This window comes from Odontesthes bonariensis, chromosome 20, assembly GCF_027942865.1.
Source record: "Odontesthes bonariensis isolate fOdoBon6 chromosome 20, fOdoBon6.hap1, whole genome shotgun sequence".
Lineage (NCBI taxonomy): Eukaryota > Metazoa > Chordata > Actinopteri > Atheriniformes > Atherinopsidae > Odontesthes > Odontesthes bonariensis.
This window is the reverse complement of record NC_134525.1, coordinates 11,137,699-11,161,961: the sequence shown is the minus strand read 5'-3', so window position 1 is coordinate 11,161,961 and position 24,263 is coordinate 11,137,699. Positions and strand designations below refer to the sequence as shown.

The 24,263-nt window shown below is 42.2% G+C and overlaps 1 protein-coding gene across 1 annotated transcript; it reads left to right on the top strand.

The window, feature by feature from the left end:
* Nucleotides 1-3,907: 3,907 nt before the first annotated feature.
* Nucleotides 3,908-22,676, top strand: LOC142370495 (DNA topoisomerase 2-binding protein 1-A-like). Its single transcript, XM_075453074.1, has 31 exons — nucleotides 3,908-4,017; nucleotides 4,210-4,309; nucleotides 4,398-4,532; nucleotides 4,637-4,780; nucleotides 4,927-5,108; nucleotides 5,183-5,376; nucleotides 5,557-5,733; nucleotides 5,847-6,013; nucleotides 6,145-6,308; nucleotides 6,886-7,091; nucleotides 8,226-8,563; nucleotides 8,649-8,821; nucleotides 10,690-10,901; nucleotides 12,524-12,713; nucleotides 12,806-12,911; nucleotides 13,013-13,109; nucleotides 13,408-13,571; nucleotides 13,745-13,873; nucleotides 14,754-14,825; nucleotides 14,973-15,088; nucleotides 16,840-16,963; nucleotides 18,350-18,526; nucleotides 18,608-18,704; nucleotides 18,782-18,974; nucleotides 19,564-19,681; nucleotides 19,784-19,880; nucleotides 20,179-20,342; nucleotides 20,516-20,644; nucleotides 20,723-20,812; nucleotides 22,266-22,448; nucleotides 22,545-22,676. The coding sequence occupies exons 2-31, from the start codon at nucleotides 4,223-4,225 to the stop codon at nucleotides 22,674-22,676; spliced, it is 4,557 nt and encodes a 1,518-aa protein (XP_075309189.1). The 5' UTR covers nucleotides 3,908-4,017; nucleotides 4,210-4,222.
* The last annotated feature ends 1,587 nt before the right edge of the window (nucleotides 22,677-24,263 follow it).

Here is a 24,263-nt window from a genome sequence, read left to right as displayed (position 1 = left end):
CATCCTGATGAACTGTCAGCCTAAACCAGCCCCATCACAGAGAAATGTGCACCCTGCCATCCCAGTCTTTCTGCAAAGCAGAGGAGAAAATGGCCCCTGTTAACCCTCACCTGACCACCTGGCTGACCCTGAGAAAAAAAACCCATCATGCTGCCCCAGACCACCAGCAACAGGGAGCTGCTGCCTCATACAGAAACATGACTTCCTCCTGCCAGTGACCAGGGTTCTTCTCAGCTGATAGAAGGTAGAGTGGAGATCTTCTCTTTGGAAAGACAAACATTCACTTCATTCCTCTGAGTATGCTGTGTTTATTCATCTGTTGATATCATTCTTATGAATCCATTGTTTCATATTACAGATCCCAGTATCTAATTCACAGTTCCATTGTTTTTCTGTAGGCCTTCCTCTCCTGTGAATCCTTCATAGCTGAGACCCTCACAGCTGAGACCCTCACAGCTGAGACAGCTGAGACCCTCACAGCTGAGACCCTCACAGCTGAGACCCTCACAGCTGAGACAGCTGAGACCCTCACAGCTGAGCAGAAAGTTATCATCAACACCTCTGAAACATCCACATGTTAAAGCTCACTGACAGGAGATGCTTTGTGCTCCGCAGCACTGTTCCAGGTATATGCTTATCATGCATCATGTGACCTTTCTACTTGTGTTTTTCAAATCAAATCAATCAAATATACTTTAAAGAGTAAAGTTCATGACAATATTTTTGTCTGCTGTTGTGTCCTCAGGTTCAGTTCCATCTTCATGCCTGCATGTCATCATCTTCCTTCCTAAAAATACTCCTGTTTCCTCTGGAAGGACTGCACCCATCTCTCCAGTGTTGCAGCGGACACTGAGCAGGTACATGGAAGCAGCAGCTCAGCAGCCAGTGAAAATGAAGAAGGTCACATGGTGACAACACTTTCCATCTTCACATTGGCTCTGTGCTCCTCTGACTCTTTAGTTTGCACCATCAGCTTCAACAAACAGCAACCACATCAAACTGAACTGTGGACAAAATGGAGGACTCTGAGTAACACCACTCATTTTATCCTGTCCATCTGTGGAAATGTGAACGTTCCTTTCATGTTTCAGAACAATGTATCAGTGTTTTTCTCCATCATGTTTCCTCATGTCTGTCACTGTTCAGCAGAAACTTTGACTACTTCAGATGTCACGTGCAAATGTGCTCATGAGCACCAGAGAACTGATTTAGTCGTACTCACAGCAGGAATAAGACAGGACTCCCACACAGGCTGTGCTGAGTCATTATGGAGAGCATTCCTGATATTTGGGAATACTTTCCATGATGTCCACCTGATCAACTTTCCACCATGTGGAAACCAATAATAGCAGAACAGTTGATAGAAAATTATATTTGGCCATTTTAAAGACCCAAAAAATTGCAAATAGATGAAATGACAAACTTTTGAAATGAACACACAATTGAGTAAATCCTGTCTTAGTGTGGGGTATCAGCTGGTATTTTGGTTTTGGGAAATCTTTTTTGTTACAATAGAGATTCATATTAGTAGTTTTTTAAGTTTTCTTTTCTGTAAAAATATTAACATAAGATATTTGTCTAACAATATTACTGTTTGAACATAAAATCACTTAGAATTTTCTTCGGGATTGATAAATTATCTATCTATCTATCTATCTATCTATCTATCTATCTATCTATCTATCTATCTATCTACTGATAATGGACATTATTTGCAATCCATAATACTTAGAAATGACCACATGATTTTGTAATTTAAGTGTTCTTGAGGTTTTGTAATTATGTACATATTAACATATCAATGAACAAATCTGTTGTATTCTATTAAAATTTTTGTTATGCATTGAAAAACAAGTACTGTGTCGCCTTCATAAACACTGAACAATCATTAATCTTACTGGGCTTGTCCAGTTTAAACTTTCATTTATTCCTTTCCCTCTTATATAAGAGTGCTCACATGGACAGATTTTGAACTATGAGCCTTTAAGCCTGAACAAAATCTTAAATTCTGACGAAATCTGCCATCAACTCCAATGTTAACTTTTTGAATCGTCAAAAATCAGCTTCAAGTGAGTTCAACCTGCTGCCATTTAAATATTTTTCACTCGACTGATATAAAAATGATTTGCTAGCAGGAAGGGGTGGCCTAATGGTAACACTAACACCCTTTCGTGCGGGCCACAGGGAGTTGATCCCCACCTGTCAGATAATTTTTTTTAAAACTATTTACGCATACTTTCGGCCATTTCGACTGTTTTTTATACTTTCAGCCATTTCAACTGTTTCTAGCTTGAAATCATTCCACACTCGTCTCGACAGTTTAAAAAATATGAAAATTAAGTTTATCTTCAAATCCTTTCAAATCTTAACCAGTTCAGCATACTTTCAGCTAGAGACACCATTCAAATTTTAAAATGTTCATAAAAAAATTCAGCTATCACCAAATGTGTCAGCTTTTAAAAATATTCGGCCAATTATGAAATATGGCAGTTTAAAAAATATGAAAATTCAGTTTATCTTCTAATCCATTCAAATTCTTCAAATCCTTTCAAATCTTAACCAGTTCAGCATACTTTCAGCTAGAGACACCATTCAAATTTTAAAATGTTCAAAGTTTTTAGCTTCTTAAGATTTTTTAGCAAGGTAATTCAGCTCTTGCATTCTCACAGCTGTTTCGCAGGAACAGCTCTTTCTAGTTTTAATTAATATTGCATGTTGATTTAAGTTGGGCCTGCAATGGCAGAGGAATTTTTGTTAGGTTTTTGTGCTGTATAGGCAAGGCAATTTTATTTGTATAGCCCATTTTTACAAACAGTTTGTCTCAAACTGCATGCTTTGATTCTGTGCTTTTTGTCTTGTAGTGCACTGTGTGACTTCAGTTTTGAAAGGAGCTGATGGTTTACTTGCTTTGATTCATCCTTGTTCAATAAAGGAACATCATGGTACTCTCTAATGTGTATTTATATTTATATGGTGATGTACTTTATGTGTAGTCTGTGGGAAACTAAATTATCTAGTGGTTCATCTAAAATCATCAGTTATCTATAATGATTGTAATTAATGATCACAAATGTTTCAATAATGATAGTGGGTATAGTTAAATGTTTTAACAAAATGTTCTAGGCAGTGGAATAAATATTGGTTTCCATTTGTGGCGACCGCTGACTGAGATAAGGAATGAGATTAAATAGATCCTGGAATTTAGCCTGGTCTGGAGCAGGCTAGCTTCACAGAATAAATCTTCATGGTAACTTACGTCTGAACATATCCCACTTCCCTTATCCTACTTTTGTGCAACCGGATCACGGATAAGTTGATCCAGGATAGCCAACATATCCTCGCTTAATCCCTTATCCTACTTTTGTGCAACCGGATCACGGATAAATTGATCCAGGATAGCCAACATATCCTCGCTTAATCCCTTATCTTACTTTTGTGCAACCGGATCACGGATAAATTGATCCAGGATAGCCAACATATCCTCGCTTAATCCCTTATTTTACTTTTGTGCAACCGGATCACGGATAAATTGATCCAGGATAGCCAACATATCCTGCTTAATCCCTTATCCTACTTTTGTGCAACCGGATCACGGATAAATTGATCCAGGATAGCCAACATATCCTCGCTTAATCCCTTATCTTACTTTTGTGCAACCGGATCACGGATAAATTGATCCAGGATAGCCAACATATCCTCGCTTAATCCCTTATCCTACTTTTGTGCAACGGGCCCCAGGCGGGAGTTCGTCTGCGCGCAGTGGAAAACAGACAGACAGTTCTGAGCCGCCAGTATGGCCGCCGCTCACGTAGTGACGTCACGTGCCCGAGCCCTATAAGTTACTTGCCAGTTTGAGTGTTAGCTAAGCGGCTGCATTTAAGTTAGTGCTTACTGTGGTTTACTTTTGGCCAAGCGAAGTGTCATCGAGCTAGTTCTTTATGAAGAGTCCGTGTTTTTGTCGAATTCAGTACAGTGTACAGTGGTTTGGATTTACTGACCTGAATCGATCCATTGGAAGTAAGTAGCTCATTTTAGCTAACTCAAATGTTAGTGGTTGTAAAGTTTGTAACAGGCTGCTGGTGTAACCTGTTGCCAGCTTTACTTTGGACGTTGAGTCGCTCAAAGTTCTGTAAAAATGCTTGTAAACACAGATGCTGGTGTCAGATTCACTCTAACACATGTCCTGGGTTTTCACTTGTCCCAATGAAGGCACAAGCTCAACATGTCCAAAGGAGACAAGGAAGGCTTTATTGTGAAGTTTGTGGAGAGTAAAGGATCCAAAACAGAGTATGCTGTCGAAGCGTACCAGGTAAACTCTTCTGTTCTGCCCAGTCTTTTTGTTGATCTTTTTTGTCAGCGTTTCTTTGCTTGATTGTATATGTGTTATTTGAAAACAGGCAATATTGGAGCTGCAGTCTGAAAAGTACTTGAAAACTGTGAAGGAAGAAGATGTTTTAAAAATGGACCAGAAGGACAAGTCTCTGTTTGTATTCAGCGACTTCACCACTCCGGCCTTTCTGCACTGCAAAAAGGTTTTACTCCATATCCCGATACAATGAAACTTGAATGAAGTATTTTTATAAGATTTATTGAAACTATGGGAGAATAACTCTTTCCTTTATCATTTGTCATGCAGCTGGGCTGTCGAGTTGTGAGCCCGCTGGTTGTATTGTACTGCCTGCAGCAACAGCGTTGTTTCCCCAAAGCAGAGGAGCCCGTATATAACATGGCTATGGCTGACATTACTATTACCTGCACCAGCCTGGACAAAGCAACACAGGTCAGTTCTAATGTTCTGATTCTTTAAAGAATGCTGCTTTCTGCCTCACTGTAGTGTGATTTCTGCATGTATCCGTGAGGAAAATCCCTAGATTGAAGTATGAGGCAAGAATTTACACCAGAATGTGTGTTTGTTTTGCTCTACAGGCAGAGGTGATGGATCTGGTGCAACTCATGGGTGGACGTGTCTATCTTGATCGTAGTGTGTCTGTTACGCACCTAATTGCAGGAGAGGTGGGAAGCAAAAAGTACCTGGTTGCTGCCAGCCTGGGTAAACCCATCCTGCTGCCCGCGTGGGTCAAAACCTGCTGGGAGAAATCTCAGGATAGGTGTGTAAAGTCACAGGCGATTACAACCAGTTTTAAGTGCCTAGTTCCAAAGTCTCTTTCCACCTTTTCTCCAGCCTTTTCAGGAATGCGGACCTGCCCATGGAGGACTATCGCTGCCCTGTGTTGCTTGGCTGCACTGTTTGCGTGACAGGCCTCTCAAGCACAGACCGCAAAGAGGTGCAGCGGCTCTGCGAGCAGCACGGAGCCAACTACACCGGCCAGCTCAAAATCAATGAGTGCACACACCTCATTGTTAGTGAGCCAACAGGTTAGTCACCCATAGTTTTGTGACTTTGTTCAAATGTCTTCCACATAAACAATCTTTCTTGCTCTCTTCTTGAATACGCGGGCTGTGTTCACTCGTTACAATTTAGGAATTTAAAGAAATTTGAATTTTTTTCTTTTTAAATTTGCTGGCGTTGTGTTGAGAACCTGTATCTGGTTGCAGGTCAGAAGTACGAGTGCGCTCAAAAGTGGAACGTGTATTGTGTGTCTTTACACTGGCTGTTTGACAGCATAGAGAAGGGCTTCTGTCAGGATGAGAGCAGGTACACTGTGAAGTGCAACGCAGCAAAATCCACAAGAATGTATACATCTACTCCAATAGGCACCAACAGCAAAGCAGGTAACTTATTGGTCTCTTTTTGCTGCTTTACTGCATTTAGAAATGTGGCTACTGGGTTCCATGAGGTTGTTTTATAGAGGTTGATGAGATTTGTGTTTTTTTTTTATCTCTAGAGGGCCCATCTTTGTTGGGTTTGAGCAACATTTCTGTCAGTGCCAGCAGGACATTAAACGACACAGCTCTCACAAACGCCACCATCAGCCGCCTGGAGACATCAGACCCCGTCGACAGTCTGGATCTCACTGTATGCCCAGCTGATGATGTATTGGATGGATGTAAGGTACTGTAAATACTTTTTCTTTGTATGCAGGTGGAAGGTATTCTTTTGCGGATTTTATTTTCACTACCCATGTTGTTGTAGAATGTTGTTGTTTCTGTGCTTTTAAGGCTTGATTTCTCATTGCTGTGCAGCTGTATTTATGTGGTCTGCCGGGGAAGAAGCTGGAGAAGCTGCGGCGTCTGGTGAACGCTGCAGGAGGTCTGCGCTTCAACCAGCCCAGTGAGGAGCTCACACATGTGGTGATGGGAGAGCTGGAGCAGGAGCTCGTGAAGTTTCTCTCCAAAGCAACTCATAGGTCTGAACCGCAGAGAATAATTACCATCATCATGAATATGTTCTTTAAACTTGTACTTTTGGCCCCAAATCCCTTAACATAGCAAAATATCTTAAATTAAACAGAGTTTGTATGTTATAAACTGAACAGTGGACTGAACTCTGCTAGCTCAGATACATATTTTGCTACAAACACATTGTTTTTACAAAGTTTAAGAAAAATCTTAAATCCGAAATTCACCGGATCTGATCCAACCTACGCCTGGAAGTTGTTTGATGTGTAACATCAATCAGAGGGGTTGCAGTTTAGCTTCTCTTGCTGCTCAAATAAGATAACTTATGCATCACTTGCAAAGTGACATATAGCAACAACATCCAATCCACAGAGACTGCGGTGCTAAAAACATGGAGAACAGGAGTTTTTGGATAGAAATAGATTTTTTATGGGCACTGTACAAGCAAAACTGAAGTAGCCTTCAGTCTGAACTTAGCCTAAGAAATTAAATGGATAATTGAAGGTCAGAAACTACTGTTTGAACCTTAGTAAGTATTTAACAATTTATATGTTACTGATGCTTTCTATCTGAATTACTTCCCAGGCCTCATGTAGTTACAGTGCAATGGCTGCTGGACAGTTTCTCCAGGGGAAATCTGCTCCCAGAAGCAGATTTCCTCCATCCTGGCTGCCTTCCTCCTGCTTCATCCGCTGTGTCTGTGCCAGCTCATCGCACACCAAAGCCCCGGCCATCAGACGGTCCACCTGCTGCCAGCCCCGGCACTCCCAGTGTAAACCGAGCAGAGGAGGGTAAGAGTCTGTTGTTGCAGGATTTCCTTAACTCTCACAATGATGATACAAGTAGGGATGTCCCGATCAGTTTTTTTTTTTTTAGGGGGTTTTGTCATTTAATTTTGAGTATCTGCCGATACAGAGTCCCGATCCGATACTTCTACAGTACATTAAAAAAATGAAGAACGGCGAAGAAACAGATCCAGGATGTCCCTGATGTTTTATTTTATTCACCTTATTTTATCATTTAACACACAAACACAGCGCTTCTGTCAGGTAGCTTGAACAAAAAAGCAAATAAAAGTGCTACAGTGTTATAAAATAAGGCCAGTCATGTGCTTTTAGGAACTGCACTCCTAATTCTTACTCTCCTCCTCTGGCTTCACAGAAGGAAATGTACGTTTTTCTTGATGAAAACCAGCATCTCTACCTGGTCAGGTGTGAGCCTGTTCCTGTTCTCATCAAGGATGTTAGCCATGTCCTCGCCACATCTTGAAATCTAAAGTTTGCATATCTCACAGTTTGCGATCGCAACGTTTTTGCCATCTACTTTAAAATACCTCCACACCGCGGACATTCACACCCCGCTGCCGTGTTCTGCTTCGCTTTACGGCAGCAAAGTGACGTCATGCCGCATGTTTCTGTGTGGAGTTGAGACCATAGACATAAAAATCCGGGGAGTTATGATTATTGTCGTTGGGGATATACACCTTCCTCAGTCGAAATAAATGCAATGTGTAGGCATTGGAGACCCATCCAAGATGGCCGCCGCGCTGATACGTCAGCTCCAATAGGCAGCGTCAGTCTATGAGGCGTCTGCGTATATTATGTCTATGGTTAAAACGGTCTGACTCTGTACCACCACATAACAGGAAATACTAAGCTGTGATTTTTGTCCCATTTGTTTTGAAATATTATAGTTCTGATAAAAAATAAATAATGAGAATAAATATACATATATAGATAGGCTACATATCCGATCCCTGATCGGGATGAAACGCCCAATTCCGATCGAGTAAGAAACCACGTGATCGGATCGGGACAATGCCTAGTTACAAGAATACGACTTTGGACTGTTCTTTGATGTCTGATGGTTATAAATCTATCTAACAAGATTGAAATCAAGGAAAACGTCATTGTCCTATATTCCAGTCGATATGGCACCACCAGCAGCAGAGAACGACAGCAGGAAGTCCATCAGTATAGCTGTCGAGCCCCAACCTGAGTTCTGGGCACCCAACCATTCCAGAGGACCGGACCAAGAGCCAACCCTGCAGGAAGCCAGCGAGGCGGGTCTTTTTTGGGGGAAATCCTTCCTTCTGTTGGGGTTTGGTACTGAGGCTGAGGCCCAGCTCTCCATGTCGGTCACAGAGAATGGGGGCAAGGTGCTGATGGGTCGTACTCGCGTCGTGGCAGACTATGCAGTGGTCCCGCTGTTGGGGTGCTCGGTCGAGGCCACGGTGGACGAGGTGGTCACAGACACCTGGCTGGTAAGAACACACACGGGAAGAGGAAGAAGGATTGAGACCAAAGAGGGAGACGGGGTCCTTATTTTTTTCTCTTGTTCATTTTCAGGCCATGTGTGTGGAGAAGGAGAGTGTTCTCCAGTTGTCCTCGAACCCTTTGTTCACCCCGGTTCCTGTGAGGGAGGGACGCTTTCCTCTCAGAGGCTGCGTTCTCTCGGTCAGCCAGTTCACCGGAGCAGAGAGGGAGTCACTGGTGGAGCTGGCCAAGCACCTGGGAGCCAAGTATGACTCTGTGGTATATTATGCGCTGTATAAACACTGAGTGTTACAGATACGTTCAGGGTTTTTCATTTCCTTTTTTTTTTTTTTATATATGTTTATTCAATTTTCAAAAGACAAAACAGAAATACACACGACAAAAATAGTGATGCTCCGATCGATCGGCTGCCGATCATGATCGGCCGATAATGCCCAAAAATAGCCTGATCGGCGATCGGAAAAATATGCCGATCAAAAAGCCGATCACGTGACATAAATTACTAGCTTTTTTTTTTTTTTTTGGACGTAAATTACTAGCAACCACTTTCTAATGTGGTAGGTGACGTGTGTACAGAACCGAACAGGCAAAACCTCTACAGTGCATCTCGACAACATGACCTCTCCTGTCTGGAATTTCTTCAAAGTGTGTCAGAAAGATGTGAAACTTACAGCGGGCACGCCATCTGCGCTTCGGAGAGGCACGGTCGCGCTAGCTACACTTGAAAATCTAGTGCCCGTTTGCATCGCGTTGTACGGTAAAGCGTGTGAGCGATTTATGGTGCATTCAAGTGCACCCCGTAAAATCAGAAATCTATATCGAAGTTGATTTTTCATTTGTTGGAATACATACACCTGTCATTACTTGGTTGTTTTTTTTACTACATTCTTTTTAATGATTAAAACAAAATGATAGAACAAAATTATTGAAGCATATTCAGAATCAAACTCATTTCTGCATAGTCAGATTTGAAAACTTCATTTAGAACCAAATCAAAATGTTCTCTGCCGACTCCACCAGATTCTTGTTCTCCATGTCCCCAGCTACCTCTGTGGTGATTTTCAAGTTATTTCCCTGCATCATTGTTTAATAATCTGATGCTGAAATCATACCCAATGAATGGTGTATATGGGCAGATTAAAATATTAATAGAAAATAAAAAAACAATTGTTTTCTGCAAACTCCACCAGATTCTTGTTCTACATGTCCCCAGCTACCTCTGGCGGTTTAATTTCTATAAATGGTGCACTCTCTGCTAGATGAAAAGCATGGAAATGTCCGATTCCTTCCGTGATCGGCAGTGATCGGCAATCGGCAGATCATGATTTTGGTGATCGGTGATCGGTCCAAAAAATGCTGATCGGAGCATCACTAGACAAAAACAAACATACACACATTTGGCTCACATACACATCCAAGTTCAAATTCAGATTTAAATTTATACAGGCGAGAGATTCAGGAGTCATCCCGTATAATAAGATTAGCAAGCAAAATAAACCAAGTGTACACTGCCATGCATGATACATTCACATGATCAAAGAAAGGTGCACAGAAACAAAAACATATCAATTAAATGGTGGGGTGTCATTCTCAGCTATGATACAAACCCTCTTGCAAGAATGGTAGAGATATTCAAACCAATATATGACAAAAAGGGTCGCCATGTTTTACAAAAAGCATCATCTTTGCTGTAATTTACACGTCAGATAGTCCAAAGCAACATATTTGAGTATCACCCTGTGCCATTGAGCCTTAGATGGGGCTTTATCCATTATCCATTTCAAAATAATACACTTTCTAGCACAGAAAGCAAGTGTTTGGTGAAGTTTTCTCTTAAATTTGTCAGTAATGGACAAATCAGATATGCCACGTAGCAGATATGAGGGGTCATTATTTTTATTAGTAGACAGAATCTTATTAATTTCTTGCTCAATGACCCACCAAAACTTCTGGTTTTTCATTTTCTAAATGAATGTGTTGCTTTACAAGTTCCATAACATTTTACAGCTCTGTCTGCTCCTAAAATGAATGAAGCTGCAGCGGACGGTTCACATTGTTGCTAACCGCCTACATGTTATTAACTAAAACTTTTCTTCTTCCCTGCTGGCTGCAGCGTGCAGGATTACTTTGTGCGCCTGGCCAACCAGAAGAAAGGCATGCTGGCCAGCACTCATCTGGTGTTACAGAGTCCCGAAGGCACAAACTACCAGGCAGCGAAGAAATGGGGGCTGCCTGCTGTTATCATGCACTGGATCCTGGAGTCAGCTCGAACGGGCCAAAGAGCTCCGGAGGAGAGATATCTGGTTGACTTGCCTGCATCACCAGGTGAGACGCTCTGGTAGATCTGTTTTTGGAAATGGATTTAAAAGTAAAGCATTTCGATGTTTGTATGAAGCCTCATCACATAGTTGGAAGTTATCTCTCTTTTAGTTTAGTTTAGTTTAGTTTATTTGTTTATTTCATTCATCAAAAGTTAAAATTGTTTTGTTTTAAAGAAACAACAATGCAAATGCTGGATGAAAGGGAGCAGAAAGAAGCGAGTTTATGTTTATATTTTTAGAGATGGAGATAAATTATTACCACAGAATAACTGCTTGGTGTTATTGTTGATTTAAAGGTGGCAGTATTTTATTTATTTTAATCGTTTTATTAAGAAAAAGAAACAAGAGTAGTGACTTATCGGTAAGGTTACATAAGATTTATCTTTTTCTTTTTTTAAACACACAGAACACCCACCCACCCCGACTGGACCAAAATAATAGTAAGAATAATAATAAGGTTTTAGTAACAGGTAACTATAAATAGATACACCTGAATAAAATTAAGACACAAATAAATGAATAGGATTTCAATGAGGGATAGCATGACTACAGAGCTCTGCATGCCGGGCCAAGTGTGCTATAGTGGTGGCTCAAGCCACAAGACTCTAAAGACTACTGACATCTTCTAGCTTAGTCTATCAGTGTGTTGGAGGTTCTTGAAGATTACTAAAGTATGACAGAAGAGGTTCTCAGACTGACTGAAATTTGTCTGAGCCTCTTATTGCAAATTTAATCTTCTCCAAATGTAAAAATAACATAACATCTTTTAGCCATTGTGCTGCAGTGGGTGGGATATTTGATTTCCAATTAAGTAATATTAGTCTTCGCGCAAGCAAAGAAACAAATGCTGTGATGTTGAGTTGCTTCTTAGTCAAGCTTATGTCCTCATTTGGTACACCGAATAATGCAATCAAGGTTGTAAAGTCCAAGGACACTAGACAGTACGTCAAATATGGCAGACCAGTACCCAGATAGCTTATGGCAAGACCAAAGCATGTGTGTCCGATCTGCCACACCAGCATGACATCTGAGACAACTGCTATCGACATTTGGATAAAAGGAGGATATTTTCGCTCTACTCCAATGTAGGCGATGTCCCACCTTAAACTGAATCAGACCCAGTCATGCACAGGAGGTGCTAGTATTCACTCTATTAAAAACTGCAGTCCAAAGCTTTTCTGAGATTTCAGTTCCAAGCTCCTTCTCCCAGCCAGATTTGATCCTGTCCATCTTGGCATTGTCAAGATTCAAGATTCAAAGTTTTATTTGTCACATGCATTGTTGTACACGGTACACCATGCAGTGAAATGACCTTGACCGCCGTCCACAAAATACAAAATATAAACTAGGTAGCAAAGTAACATTAATGGAAGGTTAAAGTAAAATTAAAAATTCCTAAATTAGAATAGTAGAATATCAAATAAAATATATAAGCAAGATTAAAGTACAAAATAAGATTAAAAATATATACATATAGAATAAAATAGAGTAAAGTAACGTAAATATACGTATGTGCACAGGTTAAAGTCATGGGTATGTGCCAAAATGTGCAAAAGAAAATGCAGTTTGTCCTTTGACATGATAAGGTGGCAGTATTGACCAGTATGACATGTTTTGCTTGAACAGAGAGAGATGAGGAGAGCTTCGTGGGTGGTTCCCAGAAGCCGGCGATGCCTCCACCAGCTCGTTCTCCAGAGATCCCCTTGCTGGGTCTACAGAGTGGCAAAGCTGTCACGCCGCTGGATTTAGGGCGCTTTAAGAGCAAAATGTTTCGCTCTGTGTTGGATGAGATGAAGGCTAAAGAGAACCTCGCCAGGTTAAAAACATTTATTTTCTCATGAGTCTATGCATGAAATCTGCACGATATCTTTGAACTTATCTGGAATGTTGCTTGCAAATGGGTCAAAGGGTCATGACGCCCCCATCAGAGGAGCCCGAGGACGACATCCTCACTCCTAAAGCTCCCAGCATCGCTTTTCCTCTCGCCAACCCGGCGGTAGCCCCTGAGCCACAGGTGAGGCTTCACATCCGTGGGTTTGAAGCTTTTTTTTTTTTTTTTTTTTATCATCCTGCTCCAACGAGCTGCCGCTCCAAATGTTGTTTGGTTTGTTTCAGGAGGAGAACGGGGAAGAAAAGCAGCCTCCCAGATTTCAGCTGTCCTCCCTCAGTCCTCAGGAGCGCATCGACTACAGTCGCCTCATAGAGGAGCTGGGTGAGTGTCCCGCCTAACCTGAGATCTAATGGTGTGTCATTGCGCTGCGAAGGCAGAACATCACAGACCTCTTCCAACAAAGCTGAGCTCCGTACCAACACACTGCTCATGAATAACTAATAAAACTCCTTAGTGCCTTAATGTGGAACTTCAGGCTGAATATATCACTTCAAAATGGAGCTCTGGAGTCAAACGAACAATTTTCCTGTTTTATTATCGGGTTAGTGGTTGGAGCCCCAGAGCAGGTACATTACATCCTGTGCACAGACTCTGTGTCCCTTTCTGTTTGTAACTGTAGGCGGGATCGTCCTGGACAAGCAGTCCTTCGACCCCAGCTGCTCCCACATCATTGTCGGGAGTCCTCTGGGGAACAAGAAGTATCTTGCAGCTATGGCAGCAGGTAAATGGATCCTGCACCGCTCCTACCTGGAGGCCTGTCGCTCTGTGGGCCACTTCATTCAGGTCAGAGGCTAAAGCTCCGCTGTGTTTGCACATCTCCACATCTTTCATTCTTCCTGCAGCTAAGACGTCTTGCGTTCAGTTTGGTGTCAGTTTCTGTCCTTTTTCCCTCTTCCGACACATTTATTTTTGTGTTTTTTTTGGTGTCTCATCTGCTGTCTCTGTTCATGGTTCAGGAGGATGAGTATGAGTGGGGCAGCAGCTCCATTCTGGACGCGCTGCCCTCCATCACCTCCCAGCAGAGGAGACTGGCTTTAGCTGCCATGCGCTGGAGAAAAGCTCTTCAGGGAAGCTCTGAAGATGAGGTGCAGACATGCTGCTGTAGAGCTCATAATCACCCTTGAGATGGACATTTTCCCTAAAGAAGCTTTGTTGTTTTTCAGGGAGCCTTCGGAGGATGGTTTGTGATGCTGAACATAGACCAGAGCAGAGAATCAGGCTTCAGACGGTTACTGCAGTCTGGCGGGGCAAAGGTTCCTCTTTGCTTTGCTTTGCTTTTACGAGCCACATCCAATGTTGTTTAGTTGTTGCTGACAGGTCAAAACTGCTAACTTGAGATTTTCTCAGACACGAGATTAGTAACACTAATGCTCTCAACGCCATTTAGTCACTTTTTTGTTTTTCATAACTGATTTTTTTTTTTTTTTTTTTTTTTTTTTTTTTTTTTTTTTTGACATATACATGCATACAAACACAAACTCATCAAACACAGAGGGGGTGTATATTATATGCAGTTATACTTGCTTAAAGTTCTCAAAAGTCCTTTCTCTCCTTTTTTTTTTTTTTTCTTCCACTGACTAGATCTTTGTAAATTTCAGTCACTGTTTTGCATCTTTACGTCATATTCCCGCTAATCCGATCCTCTTCTTCGCTCTATGTGCCCTAACGAGCATTCTGCGTTAATATGAGTACTTTACAAGTGAGAAAAACAACCATACAAAGTACGAGTTATTTACAAGTGAGAGCAACAACAATACAAAAAGAAAAGGAAAGAACCTACTCTCCTGTAATTAATTAATAAATAAGAAAAACAAGAACATAGAGGTAACTAGAGTCCCGGCATTGCCTGTATAATAATGACCATCTTTTATCAAACATGTCTGTTTTCAGCTGTAGTCTTGCTGTGAATTTTTTCTATGATAAACACATTTTTTACCCCGTCTCTCCATTGCATTATGCTTGGAGGCTGTGGTTTCACGCACCGAAATGGAAGCGGGGTCTGCGAGCCCCGAGCTTACAAAGACCGCTGAGAAGGAGGTAAACAACCTCTTAGTTACAAAGCTCAGTCATGGTGCCACTGACCAAAGAAACGAATGCATTCAACACTTTCCCCAACAGTCAGACTGTGTGTTCTGTACTACTTAAGCTATGTACAAATCCAGGCATCACCATTTATGTGTTTAGGTGCCACAACAAGAAGCTGGACCCCTGACTGGTGTTGTGATCTGTGTGGGAAAGAAACTGAGCAGAATGCAGAGTGAATTAAATGCTGTCGCCGCCTCGCTTGGAGCCGACTTCAGGTATTCACACGTTTTTCCAAACGTCTTTAGAAGAATACGTTCACATTTTTAAAGGTTTTCTTCAACAATCCTGATGCTGCTGCAGATATGAATAAATATTAGGGCTGGGCGAGTTAACTCGTTATTGTCGCGTTAATTATTCGACGCCGATAAATATTTTATCGCGCATTAACAGAGAGAGGGGGAACAACATGCAGCACAGGGCCGTCTGATGCGGGACTCGAACCGGGGCCAGCTGCATGGGGTGCTTGTACATGGGGCGCCTGCTCAACCCACTACGCCACGGACCACCCCTGTTTTATTATTTATTTTATTATTAATAAAAGTCTGTTGCTCACAGGCTTTTATTATTGTAAAAGTCTGCTGCGGAACAGGAAAAGAAAATAATCAGCGGATCCACCAAACATGGAGAAGGGTACGGAGCTTTTACTCGGCCATTTTCATTTTAAAGTTCTTCCAGACGGCGGAGTCGACAGAACCAAAGTCATCTGTAAACACTGCCAAGTTGAATCGTCTTCTCAGCGTAGTAGTTCCAGTCTAAAATATCACTTAAAGGCAAAACACACAACTGATAGCAGCAAGTCATTCAGGGAAACAGACAGTGGAGCGAGGCTTCTACATAAAAACTACAGAAAGATGCTGATGTTAAAGGATAAGACCGTTTTTTTGACATTGGGCCCTTGATTTCACATTATAGCATGATGTTCTACTCACCCCTGCTTGTTGTTGAACATTTGGAGCTGTTCCGAAGATATTCGCGAGGCGTCTGGCTGCTCTCTTGAGATATTCGGCCATGAAACGGTTTCCTATGGGCAAGCTTATACAGGCACAAACTATGCTGTTTATAATTTATTAATTACTCTACACTAGCACTGATAACGTGGAGGTGCGCCGCTTACTTAAAAAAATCCGGGTTACTGTAATTTAGATTTTTTTTTTTGTCGTAAAGTGGGTGTTACTGACGTCCTCGTCGTGCTACTGCCACAGGCAGCCCACAGACCTGCTGCCTATTTATTCATTCGGCTAAAATTCAAAATTAGTAACCCGGATTTTTTTAAGTAAGCGACGCACCTCCACGTTATCAGTGCTAGTGTAGAGTAATTAATAAATTATAAACAGCATAGTTTGTGCCTGTATAAGCTTGCCCATAGGAAACCGTTTCATGGCCGAACATCTCAAGAGAGCAGCCGGACGCCTCGCGAATATCTTCGGAACAGCTCCAAATGTTCAACAACAAGCAGGGGTGAGTAGAACATCATGTTATAATGTGAAATCAAGGGCCCAATGTAAAAAAACCGGTCTTATCCTTTAAGTGTGTTTGCACAACAAATGTTATGGCACTTTCATTCATATGGCATTTTTGGATTTTGCGTACAAATGTGATTAATCAGGGAAATCATGTGATTAATTAGATTAAACATTTTAATCGTTGCCCAGCTCTAATTTTAATACTTACAGGAACTATTGAAACATTTCCGGAGTCAACAAATGTGAAAAAACGACCAACGTGTTCATCATACGACTTGAAAAGATGTCCAAATCAGCCTCTTTAAAGGTTTTTCCCTCTTTCATGTGCGTACCACCCGGCCCGAAGGGGAAAGAAAAATCTGAAGGAAACATTTATACACAGAAATTAACTGTGAGCCAACATTGCTGCAAAGCAGCCCTAAAAATGTGGATCAATCTTCCTATTTTCACTTTGATAAACATGGCCGAAAATGACCCAAACGTTACACGATCTCTTTCTACAGGTGGACGTGTGACGACACGGTGACGCACTACATCTACCAGGGTCGAGTCGGGGACAACAGCCGCGAATACAGAGGAGTGAAAGAAAGAGGGCTGCATGTGGTCTCCCAGTACTGGCTGCATGCTGTAGGTTTCCCACAACTGTAAACTGAGCCCGAAGTCTAACGCAGACATGGAGCATAATTATTAAAGGGATAGTTCGCCTCTTTTGACATGAAGCTGTGTGACATCCCATATTAGGAATATCGTTTATGAACATCTTCTTACCCCCTGCTGCGTCCTGTGGGCAGAGTTCCAGCCTCGTTTTGGCGTTGATGAAGGTAGTCCGGCTAGTTGGCTGGGGTTTAAAAAAAAAAAAATAAAGCGTTTTGCTTCTCAGAACAATATGCGTTCAAAAGAGTAATACATTTCAGTATTACTCTTTTATTACAGTCAGACCTCACAATCGCTTGGCGCTATTTCTCTCTACCTTCGTATCACTGCGTGCTGTGTAAACTGTGCAGACCGAGCAGCAAACACTGTAACAGGCGCGGCAGGCAGTGATACGAAGGGAGAGAAAATAGCGCCAAGCGATGTGAGGTCTGACTTTTTCCTGGAGAACGATTTTGTGATGCAAATGTATTACTCTTTTGAACGCATATTGTAGAAGCTAAGCCAATGCTTTAAGCCACTGAGGTATTTCGATATTAAAACCTAGTTGACGCGCTTGGACCATACCATGACGGATGAATAAGAATCCTGTTGTGTTTGACTTTTAATGCAAACAACTCCATTTAATTTGCAGCTCATGCTCTAAATCGCATATCTCATGGTTACATCCACACGGAGCACAAAGTGATGCTGCACAGCAGTCAAAAACTGTTTGTTATTCCGGAAACACCTGACGAGCCCCCAAAGATACATGCAATATATAGGCTGGCCTGCCAATCACAATCTGACAAACAACAATTAACAGATCTGCTCCTGCTCCTACGCATATTGTTTTGAGAAGCAAAACGCTTTATTTTCGCAACCCCCCCCCCCCCCCCCCCCCCCCAACTAGCCGGACTACCTTCATCAACGCCAAAACGAGGCTGGAACTCTGCTCACAGGACGCAGCAGGGGGTAAGAAAATGTTCATAAATGATGTTGCTGATATGGGATGTCATACAGCTTCATGTCAGAAGAGGCGAACTATCCCTTTAAGTTAGTTGGCACATGACTTTCAGTGTTTTTCCTTCAATCTGAGGGTATAAATCACCTCAATCAAGCCTCAACCTTTGCTTAAAACCTCGTTTCATGCATTGTGTCGTTAAGAAGAAACATTCAATTATATTAAGATGCACTTAAATTTATTCTTATTCTCAACAAAAACAGAAAATAGCAAATGAAAAACAGCTTTGATGTGCTCATTTCAGACAGTTGGCTGTTTAAATGTGTGTTTTCTTCGTGTTAAAGCTCAGTTAAATCTGTGACACACGGATACAGTTTGTACTTTACGCACTAACACGCCACCGATCGCTTCCCGTTCAGTGTGCCGACGAGCAGAGGCACGTCCCGGAGTCCCTGTACCCTTTCACCTACAACCCCAAGATGAGCCTGAATATGAGCCAAGTGCCAAGCAACTCTCAGAGGTCTCCGCCTGTAACACGAACGCAACCTAAAGACAACACTGACCCCAAGCGTGACCAGGTGGGTCTAACGATGGCTGTGAGTCCTGTAATGCCTGTTAAAGTTTTACAGGTTTGTGTTTCTTTCCCTCTTTAATTGTTTCTTTATCTTTGTTTTTAGCCTGAGCTCACAGCTGTAGAAGAAGCTCCAACTCTGCGCCGTGTGAGCGATGGCAGCGCAGAGCAGGAAGAGATGAACGACCCTACTGAAAGGAGGGGTGAGCAGGTTTTCCAGCTGATACTTAACAACAGGTCTTTAAAGAACAGGGTGATTTGAGTGGTTTGGGCCTTTCAGATACTCTGGAAATGAGAGAGAACCTCCAGAGACAGCTGCAGGAGATCATGTCAGCCACTAAAATGACGACTGGGAGGCGCACTTCAGTCAGACTGGCAAGGATGAGATCAGGAGGGGCCGACTGTAGCCCGCAGACACCTGACGGGAACCGAGGGGGACGTAGCGGGAACAGACGGACTCTGGAAGCTCTGAGGTACATAAGATGCTAATTTATTTGGGCTCATATTTGCCTAACGACCATCTTAGAAACATCAACAGAATTAAAGGTTTCCTCTCCCAAAAAGACCAGGAGAGACTCATCCATGCATTCATCTCCAGTAGACCCGATTACTGTAACGCTCTTTTAACTGGACTTCCCAAAAAGAGCATTAAACATCTGCAGCTCATCCAGAACGCTGCTGCTGGAGTTTTAACCCGGATTAAGAGATCTGAACACATCACACCAGTTTTAAAATCTTTACGCTGGCTTCCAGTCAGTCACAGAATAGATTTTAAAAGCCTGCTGATGGTTTACATCTGTGATCTGTTCAGAGAATATAAAGCCAGCAGAGCTCTTAGATCCAAGGACTCAGGTCAGCTGGTCCAGTCCAGAGTCCAGACTAAACATGGAGAAGCAGCATTTAGCTGTTATGCTGCAAACAAGTGGAACAAACTGCCAGTGGAGATTAAACTTTCACCAAATGGAGACATTTTTAAATCCAGGTTAAAAACATTTATTTTCTCATGAGTCTATGCATGAAATCTGCACGATATCTTTGAACTTATCTGGACTGTTGCTTGCAAATGGGTCAAAGGGTCATGACGCCCCCATCAGAGGAGCCCGAGGACGACATCCTCACTCCTAAAGCTCCCAGCATCGCTTTTCCTCTCGCCAACCCGGCGGTAGCCCCTGAGCCACAGGTGAGGCTTCACATCCGTGGGTTTGAAGCTTTTTTTTTTTTTTTTTTTTTATCATCCTGCTCCAACGAGCTGCCGCTCCAAATGTTGTTTGGTTTGTTTCAGGAGGAGAACGGGGAAGAAAAGCAGCCTCCCAGATTTCAGCTGTCCTCCCTCAGTCCTCAGGAGCGCATCGACTACAGTCGCCTCATAGAGGAGCTGGGTGAGTGTCCCGCCTAACCTGAGATCTAATGGTGTGTCATTGCGCTGCGAAGGCAGAACATCACAGACCTCTTCCAACAAAGCTGAGCTCTGTACCAACACACTGCTCATGAATAACTAATAAAACTCCTTAGTGCCTTAATGTGGAACTTCAGGCTGAATATATCACTTCAAAATGGAGCTCTGGAGTCAAACGAACAATTTTCCTGTTTTATTATCGGGTTAGTGGTTGGAGCCCCAGAGCAGGTACATTACATCCTGTGCACAGACTCTGTGTCCCTTTCTGTTTGTAACTGTAGGCGGGATCGTCCTGGACAAGCAGTCCTTCGACCCCAGCTGCTCCCACATCATTGTCGGGAGTCCTCTGGGGAACAAGAAGTATCTTGCAGCTATGGCAGCAGGTAAATGGATCCTGCACCGCTCCTACCTGGAGGCCTGTCGCTCTGTGGGCCACTTCATTCAGGTCAGAGGCTAAAACTCCGCTGTGTTTGCACATCTCCACATCTTTCACTCTTCCTGCAGCTAAGACGTCTTGCGTTCAGTTTGGTGTCAGTTTCTGTCCTTTTTCCCTCTTCCGACACATTTATTTTTGTGTTTTTTTTGGTGTCTCATCTGCTGTCTCTGTTCATGGTTCAGGAGGATGAGTATGAGTGGGGCAGCAGCTCCATTCTGGACGCGCTGCCCTCCATCACCTCCCAGCAGAGGAGACTGGCTTTAGCTGCCATGCGCTGGAGAAAAGCTCTTCAGGGAAGCTCTGAAGATGAGGTGCAGACATGCTGCTGTAGAGCTCATAATCACCCTTGAGATGGACATTTTCCCTAAAGAAGCTTTGTTGTTTTTCAGGGAGCCTTCGGAGGATGGACTGTGATGCTGAACATGGACCGGAGCAGAGAATCAGGCTTCAGACGGTTACTGCAGTCTGGCGGGGCAAAGGTTCCTCTTTGCTTTGCTTTGCTTTTACGAGCCACATCCAATGTTGTTTAGTTGTTGCTGACAGGTCAAAACTGCTAACTTGAGATTTTCTCAGACACGAGATTAGTAACACTAATGCTCTCAACGCCATTTAGTCACTTTTTTGTTTTTCATAACTGATTTTTTTATTTTTTTTTATTTGACATATACATGCATACAAACACAAACTCATCAAACACAGAGGGGGTGTATATTATATGCAGTTATACTTGCTTAAAGTTCTTTAAAAGTCCTTTCTCTCCTTTTTTTTTTTTTTTTCTTCCACTGACTAGATCTTTGTAAATTTCAGTCACTGTTTTGCACCTTTACGTCATATTCCCGCTAATCCGATCCTCTTCTTCGCTCTATGTGCCCTAACGAGCATTCTGCGTTAATATGAGTACTTTACAAGTGAGAAAAACAACCATACAAAGTACGAGTCATTTACAGGTGAGAGCAACAACAATACAAAAAGAAAAAGAAAGAACCTACTCTCCTGTAATTAATTAATAAATAAGAAAAACAAGAATATAGAGGTAACTAGAGTCCCGGCATTGCCTGTATAATAATGACCATCTTTTATCAAACATGTCTGTTTTCAGCTGTAGTCTTGCTGTGAATTTTTTCCATGATAAACACATTTTTTACCCCGTCTCTCCATTGCGTTATGCTTGGAGGCTGTGGTTTCAACCAGGAAGCTGTTATAGTCTTCTTTGCTATCAGCAGCAGGATTCTCAGTAAATATTTAGAGCTCTTATCTGTCATACTGTCAGGAATTATACCCAAAATGTAAAGTGCTGGTTCTAGATGGAGGTTAATGCCCATAATCTGTTTAATTTCCTTTTGAATATTCTTCCAAAAATCCTGTATTTTTGGGCAATCCCAGAATATGAGTGGAGTCACCCACTGCTCCACACTCCCTCCAACATAAATCGGTTGTATTGCTGTATTTCCATGTCATGAATGGAGTGTAAAAGTAACATTTAGTCACTTTTGAGTCAAAGCTCTTCACGGTTTCATTCAAACAAAAGTAGAATATTTGTGCTGTACATCATGTGGTACTCCGGCTTCCTCCCACTGTCTAAAAACAGCATGTTAGCTTAATTGGCGTCTAAATTTGTCCTTAGGGGTGAGGGAGGTTGTTTGTCTCGTTTGTCTCTGTGTGGTCCTGTGATGGACTGGCGGCCTGTCCGGGGTGCACCCCGCCTTTTGCTCTTTTCCTGAATGTTAAGTCGTGTTTTTATCTAAAAAAAAAAATAAGTCATATCGTGGGATATGCATACATGTTCCACCAAAACTGTGAAGGATTTCAGTGTTGACCATCAAAAGAAGTCAAACACTCAGCGGAAACAGAGTCTTTAAGACATTGTTTTCTTGAATTTAGTGTTTTACAGCCCAGCCTTGCTGTAGTTCCTAACCTGTGCTCACTGTGCAGGTGCTGCCCAGTCCCTCCCCGTCCTTGTACAAAGACGCTTCGCACCTCTTCGCAGACTTTAGTCGGCTGAAACCCGGAGACTTCCGCGTGGACGTCTCAGAAGCGACCGCGCAGGGCGTGACGTGCTTGAAGCCGGAGTACATCGCAGATTACCTCATGCAGGTGAGCGCACCTTTATTTCCCGTTCTTTTTTTTTTTTTTTTTTACTGTTGTGAAGCAGATAAAAGATCATTTTACGGTGTTTCGTGCAAAGATTCCAGCTTGTTTTCTTGTCCCAAGGAGCCAACTCCACCTATTGGGCTGTACCACCTGACTGCAGCGCCCTCTGAAGAAGATTCAGGGACTCCGTCTTGTAAACGCCACAGCAGACGCCTCCAGACTCGTAAAGAGCCGTCTGAACTGACACCCTAACGCCAACATTATAGCTGCTGAATGTTCATTGTGAAAATAATTGTAATTGAGCCTTTTTCTTTCTTTTTTATTGCCTCGTATGAAAATAAAAAGAATGCAACACCTGTTTTGTACTTTTGTGCATTTTCCACACAAAGCGCTGCAGCTGCTGCAGCTGCTGCCACCTGCACTGGGAGGCTGTTGTGATGGATGAGTCCACGACCGCCTGCAGAAATGTTGAGTCATGCTTTGGAATCGGGTGTGTTGAGATGCTTCGGCCTGTAGGGAGCAGTGCACCATCATTGCACGCCTCAGGCGGCAGTGGCGTATCCAGAACATTTTTACTAGGGTGGCCAAGATGTGGCACAAAAATAGTCTTGAGGTGGCCATGGAATCACAAAATTATACACACCTCACACACGTGTGTGTGTGTGTGTGTGTGTGTATATATATATATAAAAAAGAGAGAGAAAAAAACTCCTGGGTATTTGGCAAAGAAAACGGTCTGCACGCAAAACAGTAGGCAGCGTTTTGACATTGTGAGTATTCAAACCATGGGTGCTGTTTATACCACTCGCTTTTGAAGGACCTCTTCCTGTCTCCTTGCATGGTTCGTAGGAAAATGCTGAGATGAGGCTGTGTAGGACCTGCTGCTCTGGACTGTGAAATGTCTTGTGCCCTCGTCTTTTAGCTGTTCCTCTTACATAAAGTTTGCTGAATAAAGTTCCCCTACACACTCAGAGCAAATTACGACAAAAAAAAAAAAAAAAAAAAAATTTTAATTACCTATCAGATCTAGGGTGGCCATCGGGGTGACCAATGACATTTCAGTGGTGGCCCTGGCCACCCTTGGCCACCACCTAAAATCGCCATTGTCAGGCGGGTGGAGCGGATGCTCCCTTAGCAACATGACATGAGCATAACTCTAATCTACCTGTTCTTACTGAGATATGTTATTTAATCTCAGGTTTAGAGTCATGTTTACATTTTCTTCAAACTAAAAGTACTGAAAGGCTTCAGATTTTCCCTGTAAAAGTGAAAACCTTTATAGATGTTCTAAATGAAACCACAGAATGCGTTTTGCTGCTGTAAGACGCTCACTTCAGTTCCCAGAAATTAAGGAATAATTTTTTTTTTTTTTTCAAATATCTTTATTGGATTTTATTACTTTACAGAACTCTTGAACTGTGACTACAACACGTCACAGAACCAGTATCACTCACACACACATACGCACGCACACACATACCTAAACTTTCACAATCCTAATATCAATAACTCAAAGTACAAAATTCTGAACTGAAATACAGATATGTTTCAATGTAATAACGATCTCCCTTAAAATAAATAAGTAAATAAACAAACATAAATAAATAAATACATTACATTCCAGATTCTATAATGCTCATGTATGGTTCCCAAAGATGAACAAACTCTTTCAGTTTTCCCTTAGCAATATATGTTAGTCTTTCTAGGCCAATGCACAAGTTAAGGAATAATTTTCTAGTTTTCCATGCTGTCTGTTGAACTGTCCATCATGTAAACACCAGGTTGTGTTTCTCTGCTGACGTAGAGTCCTGGGCTTAAACAATGTGCTGTTTCATACCA

Excerpts from the sequence above, each read along its gene's own strand:
- LOC142370495 (XM_075453074.1), top strand. The coding sequence starts at position 4,223 with ATGTCCAAAGGAGACAAGGAAGGCTTTATTGTGAAGTTTGTGGAGAGT. Across the intron at positions 18,527-18,607 it reads AGGTGGGTCTAACGATGGCT|CCTGAGCTCACAGCTGTAGA; the intron begins GTGAGTCCTGTA and ends CTTTGTTTTTAG. Across the intron at positions 20,645-20,722 it reads AGGGAAGCTCTGAAGATGAG|GGAGCCTTCGGAGGATGGAC; the intron begins GTGCAGACATGC and ends GTTGTTTTTCAG.